This window comes from Petromyzon marinus, chromosome 61, assembly GCF_048934315.1.
Source record: "Petromyzon marinus isolate PM22_M1 ecotype Great Lakes invasive population chromosome 61, UKy_Petmar_22M1.pri1.0, whole genome shotgun sequence".
In the NCBI taxonomy this organism is placed as follows: domain Eukaryota; kingdom Metazoa; phylum Chordata; class Hyperoartia; order Petromyzontiformes; family Petromyzontidae; genus Petromyzon; species Petromyzon marinus.
Window position 1 is genome coordinate 9710166 of NC_133727.1, and position 18783 is coordinate 9728948.

General features: G+C 47.1%; 1 protein-coding gene and 2 long non-coding RNA genes across 3 annotated transcripts in view; 1 reads left to right on the forward strand and 2 right to left on the reverse strand.

Annotated features, from left to right (window-relative positions):
* The window catches only part of LOC142906086 (uncharacterized), a 31023-nt gene extending 23201 nt beyond the window's left edge, over window positions 1–7822 (forward strand). The window contains exon 4 of the long non-coding RNA XR_012930053.1: window positions 7741–7822. This is a non-coding gene — a long non-coding RNA (uncharacterized LOC142906086). The remainder of the gene's footprint in view (window positions 1–7740) is intronic.
* Window positions 4713–10757, reverse strand: LOC142906084 (polycystin-1-like protein 2). Its single transcript, XM_076053531.1, has 6 exons — window positions 10491–10757; window positions 9801–9964; window positions 8363–8515; window positions 7755–8226; window positions 7206–7329; window positions 4713–6562 (listed from the first exon to the last, which is right to left on the reverse strand). The coding sequence occupies exons 1-6, from the start codon at window positions 10587–10589 to the stop codon at window positions 6171–6173; spliced, it is 1404 nt and encodes a 467-aa protein (XP_075909646.1). The 5' UTR covers window positions 10590–10757; the 3' UTR covers window positions 4713–6170.
* Window positions 10758–13708: 2951 nt separating this feature from the next.
* Window positions 13709–18564, reverse strand: LOC142906087 (uncharacterized). Its single transcript, XR_012930054.1, has 3 exons — window positions 18100–18564; window positions 17573–17670; window positions 13709–14276 (listed from the first exon to the last, which is right to left on the reverse strand). It is a non-coding gene; the product is annotated as an uncharacterized LOC142906087 (long non-coding RNA).
* Between the last annotated feature and the right edge of the window lie 219 nt (window positions 18565–18783).

An 18783-nucleotide genomic window follows, 5' to 3' on the forward strand; every position in this document is an offset into this window, starting at 1 on the left:
CCGAGGGCCACATGGACGGAGAGCTTGTGTCCGCGTGCTCACTGCATCAGTGGAGCGCTGATCGTCGGGGTGATGGAGATCGGTGGTGGGAGAACCGGCGGCGGGCGAGGTCTGCTTCGTCCCGATCCAGCGACAGACGGGTCACCTGCTACAACTGCGGCCTGCCGGGGCACGTCCAGTCGGGCTGTCGCGTTCCTCGACGGCAGGCCCTGGGACGTCCGCCTTCCTACGACTCCCTACCCCCTAAGGCAAGTCATGGCGCACCTCACACTCGGCCCCGGGGTTCACTTCACTCATCTGGGGGGTCCGATTTGCGGCGAGGTTGCGCGCAGGTTCAGGGGGAGTCGGGGCCTGTTCGCGACGCATGGCTGCTCCGACCAGATCAGTGGTCAGAGCTGGCGGGTCGCGTGGTTGCGGCGACTGTGGGGTCGTCGGCAGTGCTTGGGTTCGTTGAGGGGGTTGAGGTGCGCATGCTTGTGGATACCGGCGCGTCTAAAACCATTATCTCCGAGCTAATGTACAACATTTTGCCCCCTCGGTATCAGGTTCTGGAGTAGATGCTCCATGTTTCGCCGCTAATTGCGGATCGTTGGGGATAATTGGTCGAATCTCTATTACGTTGCGCATTTCCGATGTCCAATTGTCGGGCCATGAATTGGTTTTCACGGCCCTGGCTGTCCCGTGCTTGCTAGGGACTGATTTTCTCGGCAAGATGTCCCTGAAAATTCGTATCGACCAGGGCTGTTTGGAATTGCCGTCCGGATGGCGTTTGGCTTTTCTTTCATACTCGACTTGCATATATTCTGCTAACGCTATGGTACAGGCACTTACGTGCTGCATGGTTCGGATTCCGCCTGGCATGCAAATGCTGGTGCCTCTTCGATTGCGTAAACTGCCTGATGCGCGCATTGTGGGGGACGGTATTGTACTGGACCCCTCGAATAAGCTTAGTTGGGGGATGTCGCTCGTTGCGGCGCAGATGCTGGTCTCCCGGGACTAGTCACTGTTTAGCAAGTCCTTAATGCCGGGTCCGACACTACGGTTATTCAGGAGGGTTCCGTGATCGCTCACGCATCTCTGGCGTGTCCGAAAGCGGATATCGTGGGTAATGTTGGGGTCTGCATTCGGTCTCATGTACCTCCGGTTGTTGATGAGGCATGGATGGATAAACTGTGCTCGGAATGCGACGATTTGTCCGTGAGGCAAATGGGCAAGCTGAGAGTGCTCCTACGGGAGTTTTCTGACATTTTTAGTCAATCTAAATTTGATATAGGTTGGACGTTTCTGTTGAGCCACCATATTGACATGGGAAATGCCGCCCCCATTCGGCCGAATCCTTACCGCCTGAGTCCAGCCGAAAAGGAATATGTTCGCGTGGTGGTAGAAGAAATGTTGGCCGCGGATATCATTTTGCCATCCACCAGTCCATGGGGTGCTCCAATTATCCTTGTTAAGAAGCATGATGGCAGTCTGCAGTTCTGTGTCGATTTCCGGAAACTTAACAAAGTTTTGGTCGCGGATGCCTCTACCCCCTGCCTCGCATGGACGATTTGTTGGATGCTCTGGCAGGCGCGTGCTTTTCAACCCTGGACCTATTGTCGGGTTTTTGGCAGTTGCTGCTTGACAAGGCCTTAAAGCCCAAGACGGCTTTTTGGACACTGCAAGGGTTGTTCAAGTTTAACCGGCTTCCGATGGGGCTCCATTCCGCGCCGGCCACTTTTGAGAGGCTGATGGAATTGGTTTTGGCGGGCCTCCAGTGGGATTCGCGCATAATCTACTTGAGAGATGTAATCGTTGATGAGCATTTGGATCGCCTGCGTGCTGTTTTCATTAAGATGCATGCAGCTGAATTGAAAGTCAAGCCTTAAAAATGTAATCTGCTCCAAAAATCTGTTCGATACTTGGGCCACATAGTGAATCATGTAACGCGACAGACCCCGAGAAAATTGCTTGCGTTCAGACGTGGCCGACTCCTTCCTCGGCCAGCGAGGTGCGCAATATTATTGGCTACGTCTCTTATTATCGCCGATATGTTGTGGGGTTCGCGTCCATTGCTAAAGCTCTCCACACCCTGACAGCAAAGGGCCAAAAGTGTCATTGGGGGGAGGTGGAGGAGGCTGTGTTCCACTCTATTCGTGATGGGTTTGTTAACGCCCCTCCCCTGCGTTATCCCGACTTTTCGTTGCCATTCATTTTGGACACGGACGCCAGTAATACTGGCATTGGTGCCGTGTTATCCCAAGTCATAAACGGCGTGGAGCACGTGGTTGCATATGGCAGCAGGATGCTGTCTCCGGCGCAGCAGCGTTACTGCGTTACATGCCGGGAACTGTTGGCCATTGTAGTTTTTGTGCAGCAATATCGGCCATACTTGTACGGGCGACACTTCGAAGTGCGCTCTGATCATTCAGCGCTCCAATACGCGCTGCGTGTGGATCAGCCCTGCGGTCAATTGTCACGCTGGCTCGAAATCCTGCAGGATTTTTCATTCAATGTCCCGTATCGTAAGGGTTCTCGCCATACGAACGCCGATGCCCTATCACTATTGCCAAGCCTGGAGAGTGTGCGTGTTTTTCTTATTCGGGTCGTTGTCGACCGAACGGCTCGACCTCTCCCTCCCCTCTGGTTGCGTCTGCCATGAAGGCGATGGGGGGGATGGGCGACGTCCCCATTGCGCGGGATGCAATTTTGGGTCTGGACTATGAGGTATGGGGATGCCGGCAGGCAGAGGATATGTCCCTCCTTAAGTTGTGCCGGCGTGTCAGGGAGACCGCCGATGGTACGGCTCCACGGGATGTTAACTCGTTTGTGCTGCAGGGAGGATTGCTCATGTATTGGGATGGAGGATTGTGCCATTATGCTATTGTTGTCCCTACCGCCCTGTGGGGCTAGGTCATGTGGGCTGTGCATAAACGGCTGTTGCACCTCGGAGTGCAGAAAACGCCGGCCGCGCTTAAATTGGATTTTTATTGGCCGGCCATGGCCTCCAATGTTGACGATCTGCTGAAAGGCTGCGTGCAATATTCCCGGCGGAAACCGCCGGCGAGATCCTGTTGTCCTCCGCTGAAATGCATCCAGGTGTCACGGGTAAATGAAATTGTTGCCCTCTATATCTTCGGGCCATTTTCCGCTTCTGCGCATGGCAACAAATACTTACTCATGGGCGTTGAGTATTTATCACGCTGGCCTATGGCTTGGCCGTTCCCAAATAATTTGGCTGTGGCTATGACTGAGGTGTTCCTTAATGGCTATGTTCTGGATAAGGGGGCTCCTGAGCGCATCTTGACAGATCAGGGCAAAACATTTTCCTCCAAGCTGCTGCGTGAGGTTTGCGACCTGCTGGGAACAAAACAGGTACGCACGTCGCCGTACCACTCGCAAACGGATGGCATAGTCGAACGCCTACATTGGACTCTGAACTCCATGTTGAGTCACTTGGTCAGCGAGTCACAGGTCGATTGGGATTTGCATATCCCTGCGCTTAAAGGATGACCCTTCACAAATCCACAGGTTACTCTCCCTTCATTTTGATGTATTGGAGAGAGTATGATCCTCCCATCGATGTCCAGTTACCGGCCGCGCCCGCCCTGACGGTGTCCAAAATGTTTGACACAATTCTGTTCACGATGGGGAAACTTTCCGAGGCGCGGGAAGCCGCCAGTGTTAACTCTCGGGCCAGGCAGCTGGCCAACGAGCGGCTCCAAGGTGCCAATGTTTCCCTGTGCGATTGGTCACCGGGTGACAGGGCCCGGTTGCATTGTCCGCAGGAGCCAGTGGGCACATCACCTACATTGCTGCAACCTTGGAGAGGGCCGGTTGATGTGGTTCGGGTTGTGCGGCCGCAGTGTGTCCAGGTTCAATTTTGTAAGCGGAGCTGGTTTATGCACCCCTTTTGCCTAAAACCATTCATCATGCCGTGCGAGTTTGTTTCATCTCCATATCAAAGGGGCCGAGTGTCGGGTGTGCCCGACGAGCTGGGGTGTGCATCTGCCAATGCAGGTCCTCAGGAGAGTGTTTCTGTTCCGCTCCCAGGCACCTCGCGACTGATGCCTCACACGCGGCCGCTCGTGTCGGCCTCGCGTGCTCGGAACGCTGAGGACCTGACGACCCGGCCTACTGCTTTTCGTGAGGAGCCGGTTTCGTCGGGTCGATTTGTTACTTCCCCTGGCCCACCCACGGCGGTCGAGCCCAACGTGTCTGGAGGACCGGCGTCATGGACTCGTTCAAAGACTCGATTTGCGTGATCCCCGCGCATTGCACACTCTCACACCGTCATGGGCTGTCGCACTCGCGTGAGTCGTTGCGAGTATTTGGCTGATCCTGCTCACCATCGAGCTCACTGAAGTTGTTATATGTTGATCGTGGGGATCTTGTGCGCCGTGATTGTTGGTTCGACCGTTCGTTTTTTTTCTCTGTGTATATATTGTACAGTTGGTTTGGGTAATTTATTAATTTTGTTGTTGGAGCACACTTGTTGTTATGTTCTGTTAATTATACGTCGGTTCATCTTCTTTGGTTCTTTCGGTAAAGTCACGTAGAATGAGAATAAAATAATAAATTGATAAAATAAAATAACACAATAATATTCTCACGACGTTTCAGCCACAACACAAGCGGCCTTCATCAGGTGAAGGGACGAGACTGTCTGGTAGGACAGCGCTGGAGTGAAAGAGCCACGTTCAGATCACGGCCTTTAAGGCCTCCAGCGCTGTCCTACCAGACAGTCTCGTCCCTTCACCTGATGAAGGCCGCTTGTGTTGTGGCCGAAACGTCGTGAGAATATTATTGTGTTATTTTATTTTATCAATTTATTATTTTATTCTCATTCTACGTGACTTTACCGAAAGAACCAAAGAAGATGAATCATTGCAGTCACGAAAGCTTTAAATCGAAATTTATACGTCGGTTGCTTACTTTGGGGGGAGTTGGCAGCCGGGACGGCTGGAAGCTATGAAGGGGGGAGTAATATAGTGACTGTGCTTGTCACTGTATGGTGCTTGGGGCTTGCGAAGCCACAGCCGGTAATGTGTTGTCATTACGGGCAGCCCGGGTTACGGGATGTATTATCAGCCCTAGCGGGGCTTGGGTGAGTGCTGGTTGGCGCGGAGGCACCGTGAGCAGCGTGCAGTGCGGGCTCCCGGTGAAGGAGCAAGAGGGATCGTCAGCCAGCGAGGGTTACCTTGGGGCATGATACGTGGTTGACCTGCTGTCACATGACCGGACGATATTGGAGGGGGGCCACCGGTGGACGGGGGCTGTGGGGCAGTCACGTGGTCCAAAGGAGCTCTCAGGAACCTTCGAGAACAAGCTCGAAAGACCTGGAAGGTGGGCAGGGCGTAGGGCGGAGCCAGCCCCAGCCCGGGGGCATATAACGAGGGCCCCGTGAGGAGCTTGAGGTTCTTCATGTGCTGGTGTTACGAAGATCCACGTCGGGGAGAAGAAGACTCTAGCCACACGGTCCGGGAGCCCGTTTGTGGTGCGGACCGGGATAGCGAACCGTTGTCTAATTCTGCCGTAGCGTGGTTAGATGGGCATTCGAGACCCGAGTGTAGATCGTGTTGTGTTGTGTGTTAATGTGTAATAAATAGTGTTGCTCCCAAGATAACGTCTGCGACTCAGTTGGACTCACTACACATTGCTCAACCACTCCATTTAAATCCTGCTCATTTAAGGTGTCCATGCTCTGACTTCTAAAATGTTAAATCACCTCTATATTCTACATTGACTAAAATTGTATTATGCCTCATCTGGGAATCAAAAATACCAATTTCCATGGAACCTCGTTATTTACTTTAGCATTTGTTACAATATCCTGGATGTGTAATTGCATGCATCTCCTGTTTATTTGTGCATCGCCCACCTCTCATGCCCCACAAGTCCAATTTGTCACTGCATATATCTTCCTCATCTTATGCCACACATATTCAACTGTTATTCCACACATCTCCCTTTGCTCACTTCACGAATGTCCCATCTTTCCATGCACCTCCCACTTGCTCTTCACATTCCCTTCCTCACTCCATACTCTGAATGCTACTCCACACATTTCCCTCCTCCCACTCCACACACCTGCAGCTCCACGTGGCCTGATGCTAATAATGTGTTTGTAAAGGGGGGCGGGGAACAAGGGTGGTCCAATACTGGTTCAATTTCACCACTCGCCACTGATGTTAGCCGTGGTGGGGAATCGAACTGATCTCGTCGGATTCATATTGTGGTTTACTAACCACCGCAAATCCGCTCCTCCCAGATTGTATAAACAACAAATGGGGCTCGTGAGAGAAAATACAGGGAACGGGTGCCCTCCTTGCCTTGTCAAATGAGTTTTCAGTGAAGATCCTCTTCATCTGGCGGTGCATGTGGAAGGCATGGCCGTCGACTCGAGTGTACATGATGAGCAGCAGCGTAAGCGTGAACACGGCATGCAGCATGGCGCTGCTGAGAATCGCTGAGGCCTCCCTCTCCTGGCGCGACGTCTCTGCGAGCCTCGCCAGGCTCTCGGCCTGTGGGGGGGGCTCCACGTAGTCCAGCTCAGGCAGCTCCACATAACTGTCCTCTGGCTCTGGCAAAATAAAACAATCGGCAACCGCAACAACTTCGCATTAAGGTTAACATAACTATTATTTAATCATTCCACTTATTTTTACTCAGGAAAGCCTCACTATGTATCCAGACTATTTTTTGTAGGAGGGCCCTGCTAAGCTTTTACTTTTGGGGGGGGGGGGGGTTCTACAAGATATCCCAATTGCTGAGGCAAGTATTAACACTGCACCACCCTGACGCTCAACCATGAGACGGCAATAGCTAGGGGAGGTTTCCATAAGGGTAACACTCGTACTTCACAGATAGAAGTATATGGGTTCAATTCCCAACTCGAATGCCTTTCCGTGTGGAGATTGTGCATTTGTCCCGTGTTCTGCATGGGTTTCCTGGGTTCTCCAGACTCCTCGAATAGTTACACACAACATAATATAAATGGCTGAAAAACTATCTGCAAATTACTCAATTGGGATTCCACAGCAGCAGAATCATCCCCTGAAGTGGAAAGAGGAATAAGACTCAGTCATTCTTTTCCAGGTATCCAAGTGTAATCATAATAATGATGGTCAAAGTGGTTGCATACATCATAGTTAGTGTTTACAATCGTACTATGGCTATGGACAGTGTGTCTGTGGGCATATAATTTACAATATATTTTTAAGAACCTCTTTTTCCTTCTGATGCCTTTTTTGGGCACTTTTCATCTCTACGGTATAACCGGGTGTGCTGATCGTCCATGTCTCTCTTCCTTTTTGCCATCACCATGCCCACGACCGAAAGGCCCAGAATCTAAAATGTGAACAAATAGGAAGAAATTCTAAAGTTACGAACACAGCCTCTTTTATACAAGGCAACACTCTTACTCGCACGTGATCGACTTCAATTTAGGATATGGGATTTGACATTGGCACCACGTTATAATCATATCTTGTTAAGCAAGTTCAATTCATCTGAATTCAGAAACTCCCAAAACGTGGAGCGAAATGTCAGGACACTGAGCCGAATGACTCGTGGTACGACCCGAAAACACTCTGGAGAGCTAAGCAGCACAACTGCAAAAAACCTGCCCGCCAGTGTTACTCAGATAATCTCTGTATGTACGTGTCAAAGTAAACAAGTGGAAAGTATTTTTTTGTGCTTGGGTACATGTATGGATGTGTCGGGGTACATGTAATTGATGAACCTATCTTGATGTTGCAGGAATTTGTAACCACCTTGATGGGCTGAATGAGGATGACGGACATGCAAAAAGAGGTGATGAAGCACACGAGCCAACGGTTGGCCTTCTCGGGGCCCCACTCCATGCTGTAGAGGATGGTGAAGAAGCCGCTCGTTCCGATCACCAGAATCACCAGCGTCCAGGCGATGTACAAGGTCCAATGCGGGAACTGCTGCGACGTGCAGCCCCCTCCTCCTCCGTCTGCCTTCTTCCAGGGCTTGTGGCCCGTGCGGCGGAAGATCTGGACAATAATGATGCTGATAGGGACCTCCATGAGTGCACTCGCGATCATGACAAAGAGCTCGCCGTACGTGAAGGGCCCGATGTGCGGGGCGCTGGCGCCGCCTGTGTCCGTCTCAAACCACATGCCATTGACGAGCATCATGAGGAAAAGCAGCGACACACAGCTTGACAGCCGCTCCAATCGCGAGAAGTTGCTCTTGGACGGACGGAAGAAAATGGAGCTCCTGTGGGTGAAACAGGCCCAACCACACACACGTATACGTGTACGTTAAACTTAGGAACAACTTCACGCGAGATTAGGGTAACGTTGGGGATTTCTGTCGAGTGGTGGCATCCTGACCAGATGCGCATCTCGCTCACCACATGTGGCCCTCGGCATAGTTGCTCTTCACAGTGGAGGCGAGCAGCCTCTTGGAGTCGAACACGGCCTGGTGGTCGCTCACCGTGATGTCCCTGCACACGCGCCCGTCCCCCTGATCTACCGCCAGCCAATTGTTGCACACGAAGTAGAACCTGGTGGCAGGCAGCGCTCCTTATTACAATATTCTACCTGTGAGCCTATAAGGATGTCAGGATTTGCATGTATAGCTGAGCATCACATCTAATCTCAACCAATCCAATGTGCTGTGGTAGTCTAACATTGGTCCCTGTGAGGCACAAGGTACAAGCAGCACTGGGAGCAAGTGACCATTCTTCTGCCAGTAAGGAGTGATGCTGCTATGTGATTTTTCCCTCATTAATGAAACAATTGGCAGTGTAATTTATAAAATGTAGCAAACTTGGATGAAGCCGGCACACATGACCAACCCTTTTTCAAATATATATAAAGAAATACACACATCGGGGTTACTACCACCGAGGCAACAAAACATTACTTTGCACTATGTAGTAATATTAATAAGTTTCGATTTAAAGCTTTAGTGACTGCAACGATTCATCTTCTTTGGTTCTTTCGGTAAAGTCACGTAGAATGAGAATAAAATAATAAATTGATAAAATAAAATAACACAATAAAATTCTCACGACGTTTCGGCCACAACACAAGCGGCCTTCATCAGGTGAAGGGACGAGACTGTCTGGTAGGACAGCGCTGTCCTCCAGACAGTGTCGTCCCTTCACCTGATGAAGGCCGCTTGTGTTTTGGCCGAAACGTCGTGAGAATTTTATTGTGTTATTTTAGTTTATCAATTTATTATTTTATTCTCATTCTACGTGACTTTACCGAAAGAACCAAAGAAGATGAATATTAATAAGATGAAACATTTTCTAACAAAACAGGAAATTAAAATACTACGTATGTACAGCATGTATACTATCACTCAAAGGCATTTAAGCACCCTATGAATGTGTAGAGAGTCCAGTAAACGTGAGTAGGGTTGCTGCTTTATCCACACTTATTCACAGCAGCTGACCCCATCAGCAGTCTCCCCCTAGGGAGATATTCAAAGGACCACAGGGTTTCCTCCCCATCCCTTATATCATCTCTCACGACCCCTCCATCTAGCACCTTCTCTCAGCCATCTTAAATCAAACTTCCACCTAATCCAGTTCCCCAGCCAATTAAATGATCACTGGCCGACAGATAATTGATCATCAGGTGACTGTTCTGCCTAACCAATCAGACTTCCCGGAATAGCGATCAGCCAATGGGAACTTAGAGTGGCAAATTCAAAATGGTTATCTCGTTATGTTTTACTGGCGGTAATGACAAAATTCAAGAGTCGATAACGGATCCCCTTTAGTTTCCTTTACAAAGGCAAAATCTTAAAATCCTATAATGTAAATGCATTTTTCTTACTGCTCATCCGTTATGGTGTCACACAGTACAACTTCGCTGAGAAACCAGCTCTTGTTGCCAATGTCATCGCCGCTCGTGTCCAACCAAATCTTGAGCTGGATGGGCCGCCCGTAGTATCGCGTGGTGGACAGCACAAAGCAGCGCACACTGCCCTGGACAAATTCCTGGATGGAAGTGGCGATGCGCAAAGCCAGGATACCGTTGCAAACAATGTGATTGGTCGGTTTCACCGCTGTTGGGCAACATTTTTGTAATTTCTGCTGATAAAGCAGGTTCAAATGGGCATTGAGGCATTGGCACTCATCTCCTGTTTACATCCCTGGGCCAGTGGTGCAAATTCCACATTTGTTTACCCACTGTTGACTTCCCCACAAAGAGGTACTTATTTTTTCGACTTGGAGGGATGACAATGATGGGCTAGGTCATCACCCAACCAGGTTTTAAACTGCAGCAAGCAACTTGCTTGCTCCACCACTGAGCCAAATGGTCGATTCCAATTAAATATAATTTTTTCGTAATTTTGGGGCAGCGTAAAATATGTATGTAATTTTAAGTCCACAGTGTTGTTTACAAACGCGTTTAGTTGATTTTCTTGTTTGTGCTTGTACCACTGCCAACGCTTGCGGCGTCACAACGTTATTTAAACAAAAAAACAATTAGGCTCCTCGCAAAGATAATGCGAGGCCGCACCTTGCATTCGCTGTTCTCGAGCTGCCGGATGCCCGTGTCGCTGTCCTCAAAGTGGATGATAAAGAAGATATTGGCTTTAGTCCCAGCGTCGGTCAACATTCCAGTCTTCACGGTTATCAGATAATGGTACAAGCTCTCCTCCGGGTTGTCCTTCAATGGAAGCAGCTTCCACTGCAACGGACGCAAGCACGGCACCAGTCAGTCACATGCACGTGGCAAACAAGGCACGCTTACGTGATAGAATTGTGGTATTAGCGCTTTTTTCTATTGAACCCAAAACCGCAAATCATGAGAGGGCATACATACATGTAGGGTTTACAAATCCAGGAGCTGCGCCCTATGGGTATGTATTCTTGCCCAAATGGAGTGGGGGTATAAACTGAGTGAAATAAAAAGTAAGAAAAACTTGAAGCCCACATCAGCCCATTCCCCTCCTAGGAACAGCTGTTATTCAGGGTGTATTGGAGGTGAGTCATGTGGCCTGTTTCCCCACCTCCTCACCCTTTCCACTGGTTCCCCTGGCGGAATTTCTTATAATGCCCTCAGGTGCTCCATAGTTATTTAGGGTTATGAAGGAAGGGGGGCCCCTATTGTCTCAAATTCCCATTCTTTTACCTTCAGCTTTTAGTTAAGGTGCTTCATTGCAGCCAAATTATATAATGATCGATATCAAGGTCTCCCATAAGGGGTTCGTGGTCCTTCCAATTACCACTCTTCATCATCCTAATGTAATAAACGACTTCCACGACGACTCTGGACTGGTGTCTTTTATTTATTTTTGACTGCACAGCTTCACTCTCTCTCTCCGGATGGCTTCCCTCTCACTCTCTACTTCCGTGACGCGCACTCTTCCACCGTCGCGGCGTCTCTCTCTCTCCACGCTCGCCGCTGGCTGGCGGCGAGCATGGAGAGAAGGCTTCGCTGGCAGAGCCCGCCACATGGCCAGTGGCGCGTAGAGGTAGGCGATAATGCAGTCCGAACGCCAGGCTTCCCACACCGACCCCGAGTCCTCTCGCTGCCTCTACTTATATTGCTCTAGCCACGCCCCTCGTGGAACCTTCCCGATGGTTCCCGTACATACCCACGAGCTCCGCCCGTTAGCTATGGCCCAGGTGGAAGCCTTCCTTCTGATTGTATATTCGTTACCCAGCAGTGACTAAGCAATTACCCCTCGTCGTTCCTTAGATGGCGCTCTCATTACATTAAGATAGTTTTCTTCGCCTTGGTGTTAAAGGTTTGGAGTAGCGTGTTCTGGTGCTATTAGCAGTGCTCAATTGTAGTCAGAACTGTCGCAAAAGCTGTCCCTGGAATAATTTTGGCATCCACATTCACCTCGCCTTATCTTATCCTTGTTGTGTCCTATATTCCTATAAAATCCTTTAATACGATTATTGGAATATAACCGACAATAAAATGATTACTATGGATAAGTTTACATTGAACACTAATGGCAGTGCCCGACGCTGATTATTCCTACTCCATCAAAGCCAGACAATGCATTTACATCTCGTTCTTCCCTCTTCGGGTATCGTGAAATATTATGCTCACACTGTCTTGGTTGTTTGTACCTCAGGTGTCAAACTTACACCCCACTCCCACGTTTCGCCCATATGACGAGTCTGTATTTTTTTTTACTGTGGACAGCATCCTGATTATGGAAAAGCTTTGGGGGATGGGTGTGGTGGACACCCGGGGCAGCATCTCTGAAACCACTGGGACTGTCCCAGCCAAACCAGGGTATTTGGTAGGTGGAGAATAATTTCGAATAATTTAAAGAAACATAGTATACTTTACATAAGTTATTCTCAACCATGATGGATGCCATTGAGGACAATGGCACAGGAATATCTGTGCAAGGTTAAAGAATAAATAACCTGAGATTCGTGGATAACATAGATCTGATGGGAAAATGCTGCGTAATACTGCAGGAAAGTGTTCACAAGCTAAATAAGTCAGGAAAGGATGTAGGACTGAGGATTAATGTGAAAACGACAAATACGATGGTATTTGGAAGGGAGGATATTAATGAAGAAGTAATACTAGAAAGCAGCAAGATTGTGAATATGAAGGAATTTGTATACTTGGGAAGTCGACTGACATGGAACAACGGCTGCACGAAAGACATAAGAGCGAGGATCGCAAAGGCAAATCAGCTATGAGACCAAACTGAACATCTTAAGATCATGTGTGTTCAGTACAATGTTGTATAACATTGAAAAAAGACCAAGATAAGATATTGGCATCCAAAATGTATTGCTACAGAAAGATACTACACCTAAACTGGACACAAAGAACGACCAACATAGAATAAAAAGGTTGCACATAGAAGAAGACCTGATGCAAGCAATGAGGAAAAGGAAACTGACACTATTTGGACAGAAATGTAAGATGGATAAAACAGGAAAAATAAAAGTATGTTTGGAAAAATGGAAGGAACCAGAAAAAGAAGAAAGACCTAACAGAGAATGGCTTGTCGACATAAGAGATTGGTGCCAAAAAGATGTGTACTACTTGGCACAAGACAGAGGAAAGTAAAAACAAAAAACGAAATGTGCAGTGAAAACCTATTGGCTATTTGAACCATGGATCGTGAAGATGATTTCAAACAGTGGTTCATGAAGGTCCTGCCAGATTTTTGCAGTTGGGAGCGATGTTGCTGCTATGTGTAATCCCCAGTTGAGTAATTTGCAGGTAATTTTTCAGTATCGCGATGTCTGGCCAATACCGGTTACATTGTACATATATATTTTTTAATATTCAATGCTTCTTTCGGTAAAGTCACGTAGATATTAAAAAAATAACAATAAAACAAGCGGTCGTCATCAGGAACAGGGGCCCCTGTTCCTGATGACGACCGCTTGTGTTGCGATCGAAACGTCGTGATATTTTTATTATTTTTTTATCCACTTCATTTTTATTATTTTGTTATTTTTTATATCTACATGACTTTACCGAAAGAACCATAAAATATTAATTCCTGCAGTCACGAAAGTTTTAAGTAAAAAAATTTACGTCTTGTTTTAGCTATAGGAGCAAACCTGAAAACCTGGAAGAAACCCATGCAGAACAGGGGCAGAATGTACAAACTCCATATAGAAAGGAGTTTGGAATCTAAACTAAACCATTTTATATTGCCACGTAAGGCCAACTATCTATATAGTTATTTTCAAAGGTGACCTGGCCACAAATGATAGCTCAACAAAGTGGCTTATCTGGAAGTTTATTGCAGCTAAATACTTCAAACACATGTTTCTAAATGTGGATGGAAACCACGGAGGACCCAGAAAAAAATACTCACGACCACGGGGAGAACATGCAAGTATATAGTATATAGGTGCCAGGGTCGGAATCAAATCCATGACCTCCTGTATACTCGGCAAGGTAGTTAACATCTCACCACCATGGCGCCCTGGGTTCGATTGGGCCTGGGTTGCTGTGAGGAATCAGTATCACCAATGTGCCGACCTGGCCCCTATCAATAGTAATGAAAGAAGAAGGGGCAAAATGGCATTCATGATCACTGACCATTTTCCAATCCCTGCGATCATAGGGCAGCAGCATGAACATCAGAATCAGGTAAATTATGAGGACGGTGACGACAGTCGCGAAGACGGCGCCGTTGTTCTTTAGGTCAAACTTAGTGAACACGCTGCTGAAGTCGATGGCGTTGGGAGGAACGAAGATGGCGGCTCCGATGAAGAGAGGCCCCTGCATGGTCGGAGGGAACCCGGGGTTTCTGCCCTGAGCCGAGCACAGACACCGGCTCAGAGTTGATTCCGGGTGCACCTAATGTGAGAAAAGGCATTGGTGTCGACCCCAGCGAGAATGCGTCCGTCATGGAGGTGTAATATGTGTCAGAGTCCCCCATAACGATCCCCACAACAATCGGCATTCTGTATTTCCTACAAAGTGACGTCAATCTCTGAACCTCGTTGACTGCGGTTAACCCCGAGGTATGAAGAAAAAAGGATTGGTGTCTGCAGATGAGGATACAGGGATGAGGGCAGGGGGAAGGAATCAGAGAAGGAGCTGCAGGAATAAGAGGGACATGGACTTTTTATGTATGTTGAACATCTTTCACACCTATTCTTAGTTTTTTCGGTAAAGTCACGTTGAAGAGAAACAACAAAATAACAAAATATATATAAAACAATAAAAAATTCTCACGACGTTTCGACCATAACTCAAACGGTCATCATCAGGTGTGTCGGTTTGCATAAATTTATTTTGAAAACGGCACATTTATTTATTTATATATAAAAAATATAACGTTTGCGTCACGCGCAACGATTGGCAGTTTGCCCAGGACTAGTCCATCTATTTTTTGAAAAGAGGAGGGGGGAGACGAAATTTGTTTTTATGTATGCTGTCTGAAAGCCACTGTAAGCGTGAACAATCAATCAAGAACTGAAATGATTTATCAAATCTTTCCAATGATTGCTAAGATAGAATCCATCTTCTCGGTTGAAATTGTCTCTGTGCTTGTATATGTGGATAGCCTCATGAACGAATCTCTCATGGAAGCCAGATGGCTTACAAAGAACCTCCGTCTTGGAAAAGTCAATGGCATGTGAGCCTACTGAATTAGAACAATGATCTGCTACGGCCGAGGTGTTGGTCCTACCGTGTTTAAGGTCTGCTTTATGTTCACGAATGCGGTCCGAGATATGGCGTTTGGTTTCTCCAATGTAACTACTACCACAGAGGCAACTTAGTTTGTAGACACCAGGGTATTGTATGTCCGGAATCACATCTTTTACAGACGGAACCAGATCACGGATTTTATGTAATGTGTTGAAACGGACCTGGATCTTGTGTTTATTCAAGATTTTGGAGATCTTTTTTGTGATCCCAGCAATGTAGGGTAAAGTGATGGTTTTGAAAGGCTCCTCAAGAGGGTTCTTCTTCATGGTTTGAGTGATAGCTTTGCGGATTGTATAGTCGGAGTAACCATTAGCCCTAAGAGCTTGGTGTACGTGCTTGAGTTCACTGCTTATGTGTTCCTGGTCGGATATGCATTGGGCTCTATGATACAGAGTCTTGATGAGAGAATTCTTCTGTGATGGATGGTGGTGGGAATCCGGTTTCAGATAAGCATCCGTATGGGTAGCTTTCCTGTAGACAGAGTGGCTCATTGAACCATCAGGTCTCTTTTTAATTAGGACATCCACTCTGTGCCCAACCTTATGGAAGAGGTACGTGGATGACACTTTTGTCATCTGGCCACATGGCCGGCCTGCTCTAGACCAATTCTTCGACCACATCAATTCCATACACCCAGCCATCAGATTTACCATGGAAGTCGAAATAGATGGCAAGATACCTTTTTTGGATGTCCTAATTAAAAAGAGACCTGATGGTTCAATGAGCCACTCTGTCTACAGGAAAGCTACCCATACGGATGCTTATCTGAAACCGGATTCCCACCACCATCCATCACAGAAGAATTCTCTCATCAAGACTCTGTATCATAGAGCCCAATGCATATCCGACCAGGAACACATAAGCAGTGAACTCAAGCACGTACACCAAGCTCTTAGGGCTAATGGTTACTCCGACTATACAATCCGCAAAGCTATCACTCAAACCATGAAGAAGAACCCTCTTGAGGAGCCTTTCAAAACCATCACTTTACCCTACATTGCTGGGATCACAAAAAAGATCTCCAAAATCTTGAATAAACACAAGATCCAGGTCCGTTTCAACACATTACATAAAATCCGTGATCTGGTTCCGTCTGTAAAAGATGTGATTCCGGACATACAATACCCTGGTGTCTACAAACTAAGTTGCCTCTGTGGTAGTAGTTACATTGGAGAAACCAAACGCCATATCTCGGACCGCATTCGTGAACATAAAGCAGACCTTAAACACGGTAGGACCAACACCTCGGCCGTAGCAGATCATTGTTCTAATTCAGTAGGCTCACATGCCATTGACTTTTCCAAGACGGAGGTTCTTTGTAAGCCATCTGGCTTCCATGAGAGATTCGTTCATGAGGCTATCCACATATACAAGCACAGAGACAATTTCAACCGAGAAGATGGATTCTATCTTAGCAATCATTGGAAAGATTTGATAAATCATTTCAGTTCTTGATTGATTGTTCACGCTTACAGTGGCTTTCAGACAGCATACATAAAAACAAATTTCGTCTCCCCCCTCCTCTTTTCAAAAAATAGATGGACTAGTCCTGGGCAAACTGCCAATCGTTGCGCGTGACGCAAACGTTACATTTTTTATATATATAAATAAATAAATATGCCGTTTTCGAAATAAATTTATGCAAACCGACACACCTGATGATGACCGTTTGAGTTATGGTCGAAACGTCGTGAGAATTTTTTATTGTTTTATATATATTTTGTTATTTTGTTGTTTCTCTTCAACGTGACTTTACCGAAAAAACTAAGAATATGAATTACTGCAGTCACGAAAGCTTTAAATCAAAATCTTTCACACCGTTCATAGCCAACTGTGCTAATCGGAGGTGGGGGAAGGACAACAAACTAAACACAAAAAGGAGTTCGAAAGAAATTATTTTATAATTAAGATTTAGAAGCGCATAGCTCCAGTGGCTTCAAAATATCGGAAGGAAGAGCGTTCCAGACGGCCGAGTAGCGCGTATGAAAGCGCGTGATGCGGTGGCCATCTTTGTTCGATGGTTAGCCAAAAGCCGCTGTGAGGATGACCAGAGTCTGTGGATGGTTTATGTTCATTGACAAGATCATCAAGGTATTGTGGTTAATTTATGGGAAGCACTTTGTGTGGAATGAGCGCAACCTTATGCAAATGTCACCATGTGTTTGTCTTGTATTCAATGAGCGGTACGGAAGCTGGCAGCATAGCTGTCAGAGCAAAGCATGTTGGAATATTTGTAAACGGTTCCTATGCTCTGTTTAGGGTGTAATAACTCTGTGATTAATGCTTCCGGTTTCTCTACAAACAGATGGACAGATGGCACTAATGCATTAACGCCTTAAACCTTCATTGGAAACAGGGTTAAAAAGGCCCTGTACCATGATTATGGTCGACTATGCAGTGGTGCTGCCCCCCCCCCCCCCCTCCATAGCCTTTCTCACCTGTAAAGATCCGGCATCCCATCCATCTTTTGTACGATTCCATAATTTGCATGTTAAGCTAAGGATGCTCACTTTAGTCATTTCTTGACAGTCACCATCTGAAAAATAAATATGATGAAACACTAGCATTTTAAGAAATACAGTGAAATTTCATCAGTGGTTCCCATGGAGGGGATGATGTTGCGATGTGTAATTCCAACTCAGTAGTTTGAAAGTATGTTTTTAACTTTGGGATGTTTGGCCAAAACCAGTTATATTTATTTGTGTTTTTTTTTTATTATGGAACTGGAGAATCCTGAAGACACCCTGCAGAAAAGGGGGAGAAAATACAAACTCCATCACTTACATGTTCACACTCAAACACTCAAACTCGCTCATTCACTGCAGAATAGAGGGAAAACTTACAAACTCTACGCAGAAAGACACCCGAGTTGGGAATCAAACCCGGGCCCTTATTGCAATGAAGCACAAATGTTTCTGCAGCACTGCCACCCAGTTGCCCAACATAGAGGGTTTAACGATCTTACCCACGTATTTGAGGATCATGTAGTAGATGCCCACTCTCGTGTCGCTCCCTTGCATGATGAAGCTGTGCCCAGAGCTGTTAGTCGTCTCCGGGCCGCTGCTGTTATTCGAGGTCGAGGACGCATTGGTCATGAAGTGGAAATCATCGCTCACGGGATCCATCTGTGGGACGGCGCCGAGCTTGATGTACACATGAACGGCAGTGCTGACGCTTAGGAAGATCCTGATGAACACCATCTCACCTGGGGACACCAGCGAGAATCGGAGGACGCTTGTGGACGTAAAGTCATTGCATACATGCGTGAGGTTGAGGATATCCTTGCCCAAGGTGGCTAGATCAATGGAGACCTTCACCGAGTTCAGGCTAAGTGTCTTGTTGGTGGGGCGGCTCTGGAAGCCGACCACAGAGCTGTTGACGAAAGTTGTTCTGTTCCAAAAGAACGGATTCTTACGAAACGTCGTGACCTGCATCGCACGGTGAGAAACAACAAATTAATGTGTGGTCAAGGAGCTTACGGCGAGTTCTTAGATTCGAATTGTGTAGCCCAACGTGGTAATGACAGCCCCACTCTGCCTGCATACACAAGAAATAGATATGACTTTAAATGAAAGTTTAATTGTAAATTACATCATTAAGGTATTTTGATTCATAATAAATGGAACAGATTGCCACGTGAGTAAATTTG

Excerpts from the sequence above, each read along its gene's own strand:
- LOC142906084 (XM_076053531.1), bottom strand. The coding sequence starts at position 10,589 with ATGTTGACCGACGCTGGGACTAAAGCCAATATCTTCTTTATCATCCAC. Across the intron at positions 8,516-9,800 it reads GACACCATAACGGATGAGCA|GTTCTACTTCGTGTGCAACA; the intron begins GTAAGAAAAATG and ends GCCTGCCACCAG. Across the intron at positions 7,330-7,754 it reads TCCTCATTCAGCCCATCAAG|ATTCTGGGCCTTTCGGTCGT; the intron begins GTGGTTACAAAT and ends TTCACATTTTAG.